Source organism: Physeter macrocephalus, chromosome 13, assembly GCF_002837175.3.
Source record: "Physeter macrocephalus isolate SW-GA chromosome 13, ASM283717v5, whole genome shotgun sequence".
In the NCBI taxonomy this organism is placed as follows: Eukaryota; Metazoa; Chordata; class Mammalia; order Artiodactyla; family Physeteridae; genus Physeter; species Physeter macrocephalus.
Genome location: NC_041226.1, coordinates 86710216 through 86719378, shown reverse-complemented (window position 1 = coordinate 86719378; position 9163 = coordinate 86710216). Strand labels below are relative to the sequence as shown.

The 9163-nt window shown below is 60.3% G+C and overlaps 1 protein-coding gene across 1 annotated transcript in view; it reads right to left on the bottom strand.

The window, feature by feature from the left end:
• FIBCD1 (fibrinogen C domain containing 1) overlaps positions 1 to 9163 on the bottom strand; it is a 38068-nt gene that overhangs the window by 11254 nt on the left and 17651 nt on the right. Inside the window, exon 5 of the mRNA XM_024126478.1 lies at positions 2090 to 2186. Within this exon, the coding sequence (XP_023982246.1) occupies positions 2090 to 2186 (97 nt within the window). The remainder of the gene's footprint in view (positions 1 to 2089; positions 2187 to 9163) is intronic.

The following is a 9163-nucleotide window of genomic DNA, read 5'->3' as shown; positions in this document are numbered from 1 at the left end:
ACTCGTCCGCGTGCGCGCGCACGCACGCACACACCCGCACGCGCACACACACACACACACACACACACACACACACACACACACACACGCCTATGACTTGGGTTACTTGCCACCTCTCTGGGCCTCAGTATCTTCATCCCTAAAAGGAGAGGACACAGCAGTTCCATCCCCCTTGTGTGGGCATGCGGTTTCAGGGCTGATGTATATAAAATGGGCTGAGCGCACAGCAGGAGTGCGGTACGTAGGGGCTGAGGTCACGAGGTCCATCTTGGGGTGTCTGGCCTTTCCTGTGGCCGGTGCTCGCCTGGGCACTGGGGACACAGTGGAGGTCGGGGCAGAGAGGGTCCTGACCCTCTCATGGACTCCAGGTGGGAGGGAGATAGACATTAAGCAAATGACAGTGCAAAGCAGGTACCTCTGTGCACAGGGGAGTGGGCGCGCATCTGGACCCCGCCCCTGGGACCCACCTTCTGCTGGGTTACCTGGGACCCTCCTGACCCCCCCCCTGGAGCCCAGACCTTGGCACCCAGCGCCCCCTGCTTAGCGCTCCCGGCCAGCCACACGCCTCCACCTTGCTCTCCCTCCTCCCCTCCTGCCCGGCTGGGGAAGATTCCCGAAATCCGTGCCCAAGAAAGCTGAAAAGGCTGCCCCGGGAAGACGGGAGGCGGGCGGCCACAACAGCCAGGGGGCCTGCAGGACGTCCCAGCCCTGCAGAGACAGCAGGGAACTGATCGCAGTCACCCTGGGGAGTGAGTTCCCGAAGGCAGCTGCACCCCAGACTGGCTGCTCCGCAACGGGAGAGGCCACGACAGTGAGAGGCCCGCGTACCGCAAATAAATTAAAAATTAAAAAAAAAAATATGTTTATTTTATGTTAAAAAAATAAATGGGAGGGGCTTCCCTGGTGGCGCAGTGGTTGAGAGTCCGCCTGCCGATGCAGGGGACGCGGGTTCGTGCCCCGGTCCCGGAGGATCCCACGTGCCGCGGAGCGGCTGGGCCCGTGAGCCATGGACGCTGAGCCTGCGCGTCCGGAGCCTGTGCTCCGCGACGGGAGAGGCCGCAGAGGTGAGAGGCCCACGTACCGCAAAAAAATTAAAAATTAAAAAAAAAATATATATATATATATAAATGGGAGATGACTGCTAAAGGGGCACAGGGTTTCTTTTGGGGGTGGAGCAAATGTTCTGGAATTAGATAGTGGTAACGGTTGCACAATTCTGTGAATATACTAAAAACCAGTGGGACTTCTCTGGCGGTCCAGTGGTTAAGACTCCGCGCTTCCACTGCAGGGGGCGTTCCTGGTTGCGGAACTAAGATCACACGTGCCGCGCAGCGTGGCCAAAAGAGAAAAGAAATAATGATAATAAAAACCACTGAATTGTGCCCTTTAAAATAGTGAATTATATTTCAAACAAACCAGAAAAACCCCAAACCTGACTTCAGGCCACAGCTTCCTCCCAAATATATACATGACCTCCGACCTGCGCTGTTTATGGATGTTATTCTTTAGAATGAAATTATGTGAGATATTTACATTTTAAAATACTAAGTGAATTTCAAGATAAATAGTAAGTAAATAATAGTGATAATAATAATATTAACATCAGCTCATTGAGCCCTTCCTTTGTGCCAGGCAAGGAATGCGTGCCAGCCCCGGGACCGTGGGAGCTGCGCCCAGGAGCACCGACCGGCCGCTCTTTTGGGAGATGCGCCCTCGGTGTCCAGAGCACAGCATCGGGCAGTGCTGACCCCCAAGCGCAGGGCAGCACTGGGGTCGTCCTGGTCCTCCAGCACCTGGAACAGTGCCCTTGCCCTGGCCACAGCTGCCTGATCCAGGACAGCGACCAGGTCCCAGGGCGTCCCCGGCAGGAAAAGCACACATCTCTGCGGGACACCCCCCGCCCCCGCGAGCGCACCGCCTTTGGTTTCGTGCTCGTGGAGCTCCTTCACACTGGACGCACTGATCCCCTCTGCACGTAGCACCAGGGAGACCCGGACGGCATCCCGTGAGGAGGGGGCTCGGATGTGACAGGGTGTGGCGCACAGGGAGAGGGCAGGCCACCCCGCGGGCCGGGCGTCGGGAGTCTCACCTAGCCAGTGCTCGCCCGTGAGCTTGCCGAAGCCGTCCCGGTACGCCTCCCAGCCTCGGAAGAAGTTCACGGAGCCGTCCTCCCGGCGCTGAAACACCTGCGAAGCGAGGAGGAGGATGGAGAGCTAGCTCCAACCTTCCCAGGACCCCACGTGTGTCCTCCTGCCCCACACTCTCCCTTCACCTGCCTGCTTGGGGACAGCAGGGGCTGGGCCTCCATTTCCCTCAACAGCTCCCACCGGGCCCCGGAGCAGGGCAGGGACTCGGGAGTCTCGTGGTGGCCCGAGGGGGGACTGACCGAATGCCCCCAGGCCCTGAAACGTCCCCTCAAGAAGGAACTGGGGTGGACTGGGGTGCAGTGGAGGAAGCCTGGCTCCCAGGCCCACCTCTGCCGCCACACTGTGGGACCCTGGACGGGTCCCATCCCTGCTGGGGCTTCAGTTTCCTCACTGGTCCAATAATAAGGGGGTGAGCAAGGGTCCCTCTGTCTTTTCCCAGGTCAAAACAAAACTGAACAAAACCCCATTCTCAAGTTTTTAAAACCCGATAACGCACACACACACACACACACACACACTCACACACACTCACACACACTCACACAGGCCTGGCCGCCAGAGCTCTGACTCTCGATAAGCTCCTGCTGCAGTCACGCACTGCACTTCCCCCCTCATAAAGAGGCTGGCAGGGGATGAATGGGGGCTTGGGAGAGCAGAGCCCCGGCCACCTCTCAGGGGAGGACCAGGAGTCCACAGCCAGCAGGGGTGTGACTCGGGTACTGACAAGCGGCCCAGCTGCCTCTGTGCTTCATTTTAATAACATTCTTGATTTGGGAGTCGGGAATCCCATCGGTTAAATTGCTTTGAAATAAGTACCACGCTGGTCCAGGCCAGAGCTGCCTCGAGTCTGTACAAGATCCGCTGACAATCCTGTTCCCAGCTCGCCCCCCCCCGCCCCCCAACTCTTTCTATCTAACAAGCCTTTTTCTTGCTCATTTGCAGAGGGAGACAGCATCCGCCCCCAGCACCCCCATCCGCGCCCACGTCGGATGTGTTAGAGATCTGGCTGCGGCACCAGCGAGCCGCCCGTTTCATCCCTAAGCAGCCTGATTTCAGCCGCCGGGAGCTGCGTCTGCCCGCAGCTCCGCATCTGTCCGCGGGGACCCATCCGTCATAGCGCTTGGGCAGCTCTGACCTCAGGTGGCAGGAGGGAGGTGACACCCTTTTTTCTTGTTCCGCTACCTGCAACCTGGCCCAGCCCTGACACGTGAAAGCCCTCAGAAGGGACGGGCGCAGAAGGAAATTCGATCAGCCTTGGAGATCTGAGAGCCCGCGGAGAGCGGTATTGATGGCTGCAGATCAAGACCCTGAGCACGCGCCCCTTGAAAGGCCTGATCCTGGCAGAAGCTCAGATGCTCCCCCGAGAAGCCATCGGACAGTGGAGCCTGTTTCTGCAGGAGGAGGCGGGGAAGAGGGGGGCTGGAGGGGCCGGGGAGGTGGGGGTTCAGTGGTTACAAACCTGGGCTCTAGAGCTCGGGCTCTGCCCCTTACAGCACCGGCCAGTTACCCCACCTCCCTGAGCCTCAGTTTCCACATCTGTAAAATGGGGACCCCGGCAGCACCTCCCCCATTGGTGACCCACCGAGAGTAAGCTCGGGGCCCGGCACACCATAGATGCTCAGTCCACAGCAGCCAAGGAGACCCACAGCCTCGGGACGCAGGCCGGCCAGGGCCACCCCTCCTCCCCCTCCCTCGGCCCTGCCCCAGGCCACACCCAGCGCCTCCTTCCAGACTTGCGCCCTTCTCCTCCCGAGCCTCCTGTCCCAGGGCACGTCCCCAAGCCTCGTCCATTCGCTCAAATGTTCCACTGAGCCTCTCCATGTCAGGAGCAGGGCGGGGAGACCGAGTCAGGGGCCTCGGGGCAGAGGAACGTGGGCGAGGCCTGGCTCAGCGGACCCCCCCCCCACCCAGGCGGGAAGTAGGACTGGTCTGAGTGTGTGGCCAGCGGGGCCGGCATCTGGGCAGGAATCCCGGGTGGCCCTGAGGAAGGGCCGGGTCCTGGGCCCGGCATCTCCCAAGGTGTGGCCTGGGAAAATCATTCCTCCTTCCGCAGCCCCGCGCCCCGGGCCACGCTCTCCTCGCCCACCCGTCAGCCCACCTCCCGGGACCTCAGCGAGGAATAAATTACCGAGTGGCTGGTAGTAGTAATGCCATCGTTATTGTTGTTCCTGTTCCCGCTATTATGAAGTAGAAGTGGGGTTACCACGCTTCCAGGCACAGGCAGGACCCGAACCCCAGAAATGGGGACGGACGGGCAGCGTGGCCGAGACCGGCTGGGGTTGAGAGCTGACTGCAACAGATGCTCGAGGTAAGGCTTCCCTGCCCGGAAACACGCACATCCTTACCCCAGCCCTGCGAGGCTGGTTCTGTGTCCCCTGGGCCCCCGCCTTGTTACAGGAGACAGAAGCTCGGAAACTGGCCAGAAGTCAGGTGGCCGTGAGTAGACAGTCTGACCCACACCTCACCCCTCAGCCTGAGGCCAGGCTGGACACCCGGAGGCCAATGTCCTACCCCCCACGTCCACGCTCTCATTGGTCACTGTCCAGGGCTTCCCAAGCCTGCCCCCTTGCCTCCTTGCCAGGCCTCTCAAGCCAAGAGCTGACCTCTAAGCTGCCGTCCTCGGCCCCTCGGCCCCTCGGCCCCTCTGCCCTCCGGGGCTGGGTGCCAGTAACGGGCAGGGCCCCTGCTGGGGCTCGGTCTGGGCGCATGATCAGAGGGGATGAGCGCACGTTCAAGGCCACCTGGGCCTCCCTGCCTTTCTCCTCCAGCTGGGAAGGTTTCTGTGGTCAGCTGGGAGTGGCAGACCTCCCGACGAGACGGCTCGAGTCGCAGCAGCTCAGAGACCACAGCACCGTTTGCTAACACGGGCGCTTTACCCTGAGTGGTGACGAAGCATGAACCACCCCTTGAAGACACATCCGTGCCGCGGCTCTGCAGAAGTGGCTTTTAGACTTTTGGACCGTGATCCAGGGAATTGCAGTTTACAACATGACACATACACTCACAGCTGCTTGTATCTGAAACAAAAGCCTCCCGAAAGGATATTTGCTTTTCAGGTGAATAGGCACTAATATTTTCTATCCTGTTCTATTCTATTCCACTCTATTTGATTTGAAAAAATAATGTTGATCACAACCCATTAAATTGATTTCTCCACCTGCCAACGGAGCACAACCCACCGTTGGATGTCGCCGGCCTTTGCCACGGGCTGCCCTGATTCCTTGGTTCAAACGCTGAGTGACTGAGCGTGCTGGGCACTGGCTGGCATCTCACACTCGAGACCCTGGCCTTGCCCTCGAGCCGATCACAGTGCATCGTGGCCAGCAGAGGCGTGTTCCAAGTGAGCACAGGGTACAGGTCATCCACGGGTCCTGCAAGCCTCCCAGGAGTATGTATGTTTCCTCTGATTCAGAGGCTCAGGGTGAACTGCAGCTGTGGCTTCAGATTTCTGGAAACCAGCTGGACTTCAGGGGACGCCGGATGGCAGGATGTCACCAACGAGAAGGCCTTCAGTTACAGAGCAAGGATCAGCCAGCCAAGAAGATAAGAAGAGGGAAGTGAGTAAAGGATTGTTCCCCTCCTCCACCCTGGCCACAGAACAGGGCTCCCCACTTGGGCAAAAAGTGGGGGAAAGGTAGGGAAGCCAACTATTAATTTTAGGGCTAAAACATTCATCAGTCTGGCTCCTTCTCCCTAGGGTTCCGGCTGCAAAGTGATTGATGTAGAAACGCTTCTGCGGCCTCTTGGGCAGGTGCCACGAGTGGGAAGACAGACGGGGTGCGTTTTCTTGGTGCAGATTCTCAGAAGCCAGCAGCCTGCTGCCCGGCGTCTTCCAAGTGCCGCTTAGCGAGGCTCTGCCAGGGGCGGGCTGGGCCCACACGGTCCTGCAGATGGTGCCGGGCGGTTTCAAAGGAGGGAGCGGCTGCACTTGGGGCGGCAGGAGGCGGGGGGATAAGCAGAGCGGCTGACTCTCCCGTGTGTGTCAGACGGGCTCCCGGGGCCTGTCTCGTGCTCTGCAAGTCTGGTCTCCGCCGGGGCCCCTTCCTCAGACGGGCCCTGTCCGACCTGCTGCTTGTCTGCCACGCGGCCCAGAGTGTGGAGTCTTCCCGAGGGTCGGGGCCCGGCTCTGTGGTCACCGCAGTGCCTTCAAGGACGGTCACGGCCCTCCCTGCCGCAGCCCGGGAGGGAGCGGTCCGCGCCCTCATTTGGCAGATGAGAAGACTGAGGTTTGGAGAGGTGGGGCGACCTCTGCAGAATGGGGGTGCCTCAAGGTGGGGGCCCGCTGAGACCAGAAGAGGAGAGACTGACGGTACACAAAGACTGAGGGCAGCCGAGGGGTACCCCACGGCTGAGCGGGTGGACATTGCTCCCCTACGCCCATGAGCCCCCGTGGCCCTTATCGTAGCTGAGCCAGACCGGCTCCAAAAACGCCCCGGGCTGGTACTCAGGAGACTCAAGCGCTAGCCAGACTCCAGCCAACAGGCTGTTATGAGCATCTAAGTCCTGGCTTCTCTCCTCTGCAAAACGACAGGCTTGCTGCTCCAGACCCCATATGGTGTGCCGGACTCGTGGGGGGCTCTGGCCCTCGGAAAGTTCGCAGCCCCGGAGAGATGGATGCACGAGCCAGCAGTCTCAGGGCAGAGCAGCCCCCAACCTGCATGTTCTTTGAATCCTCGAGCTTCTGTTTCCTCATCTGTAAAATGGGAATTATAACAGCTCCAACCCACAAGGATAAATGTGCTGGTTGATACGGGGCATTCCATAAGGGTAACGATTGTCGTTACATTTGTTAGGAGCTCAGAGGAGGATGAGCCACCTGCTGGGGTGGTTGGGAGGGTGTTCCTAGAGGGCTTCCTGGAGGAGGAGATGCCCGGCTGAACTGCAGATCGAGCAGGGTCTTGGCAGGTGGTCAGAGGAGCCGGGGCGCAAGAGGTAGAGGCCGGGTGGGTCCAAACGCTACGAGATGGGGAGGGTGTGTCTCTGCCGCCTGAGAAGGGGCCCCACGAGGCAGCATCTGAGATTTTCCCTCAACTCTGATGAAGCTGCTGCAGAAACCAATTACAGGCAGAATCGTGTTGGTTGTGCAGCTGCGGCGTCCACCAGCTTCCCAGGCCTCCCGAGCAGGCGATTCCGTGAGGAGGGGTGGCGGGCTGTGGCAGAGGCGGATTCTTGTCTCTAAAGAGCAAAGAACTTGGACAGGCGAGCCGATGCAGCCCTTCCAAGGCGGCCCCCGGGGAGACTCTGCCTGCTTTCCCGGGAGACAGTCACCCCTCAAATCCTTTCTGGACACCTCTGGGTGGCACGCCCACCCCAGCCCCGCTGCCCGGGCTCGCGGCAAGATCACTCTTTCTGGACTAAGGCCGAGCTGAGCTCAAATCCTGGCTCCGCGTCTCCTGGGCTGTGTGACCTCGCACAAGTCACGGACCTTTCTGAGCCTTAGTTTCCCTCTCTGTAAAAAGGCCCCACCAGCAACGCCTTGGTGACCCCTGCAGGATCACGGCAAAGACGCAGCGAAGAAAAAGGTGTTCGCTCGGTGGGGGTGGGGGGGACGGAGCACAGTAGGTCTAACTTCCCTCCCCTTCAGAACCAGCTGCCAAGCCCAGAAGGAAGTGGGCCCACTCCTTGTTTTTGACTGCAAGTGGTACCCCTGGGCCTGGCTCCCTGCCACGTTTCCCAGGCTTGGCAGTCGGTGCCTGCCGGCTCCTGGCAAACACCGCTCAGAGCTGCCATTTATCAGACGCTGAGGCACCGGGCCCAGCTCCACGTGCATCACCCCGTCTACGTTCAAAGTCTGAGAAATCCAAATTGCTCTGGACAGAGGCAGGCTTCCTCCGACCTAATGGGTCAAGGACCAGAGGGGCGTTGCCACCGGTCGCCGCGGTCACTGTTAGCGTGTGCAGGGCTCCGAGGACTCCCCAGGGCAGTTGGGAGCCCGACAGCAGCCTGGGGCACTGATGGCACGGCAGGTTCTCCTGCCACCACAGCCTGTGGGACACAGGGAGGAGACAGCACCCCTGGTGGACTCCCAAGTCCTGCTACCCGGCATCCCCAGTGCACCCCGGAGCACGCTGGCTGGGGGCTGGGGAGCTTTTCATCTCTCCGGAGCCTGATCCCCCTCCTGGGCTGGGCTCTGCTCAGGTGGCGGCTTCTTTGATGAGAGAAGGATTTTCCTCCCACCTGGGGAGCTCAGGTAGGGCGAGAACGGGGGCACGGTGGGAGGGGAGGTTTCCTCTCACAGTGGAGCCAATTAGAGGCCTATCCGAGCCGGCCGACCCCGCAAGGCAGTAAAATGCCTGGCAGAGAACGCAGGTTCGGGCCACTCGGCTCCTGGCGCTGGGGGAGGCTGGCTTTGCTGTGGATCCTCACGGGGGCGCAGAGCAGAATCAATGCTATCGCAGGTCCCCGCCGCAGGAGATGCTGAACTGGACCCGATCTCTGTGACCCCGGCTGGTGGTTATGCAGAGATGAGGGCTTGGCAATGAGGCCCGGTTTGGCGCACAGCGGAGGCGGGTCTTGGTGGGGACGAGGCTGGGCCTCGGGGCCGAGGGGCAGGACAGCAGGGGACCCAGTCTGCTGATGCCGGGCTGGACCCTCCTTCCAACCATAAAACACACATGGGGCCCTGGGCATGGCCACCCTGTTCCCTAGGCCCTGAAAGGTGGCCACGTGACATACAAGGGTCACCCCACTGGCTGGACGAGGAAGGGGATGCCCCAAGAGGGAGTGCGATCTTTCCAGTCTCACAGGGCCGGGGAGATGAACTGGAAATGGCTGCTTCGTCCCATGCATCACCTTCCAAATGAGGAAATTTGGCCTCCGTTTTTACGAATCTTCTTCCCCTTTAAAAACACTGCTTGGGGCTTCCCTGGTGGCGCAGTGGTTGAGAGTCTGCCTGCTAATGCAGGGGACACGGGTTCGAGCCCTGGTCCGGGAAGATCCCACATGCCGCGGAGCAACTGGGCCCGTGAGCCGCAACTACTGAGCCTGCGCGTCTGGAGCCTGCGCTCCGCAACAAG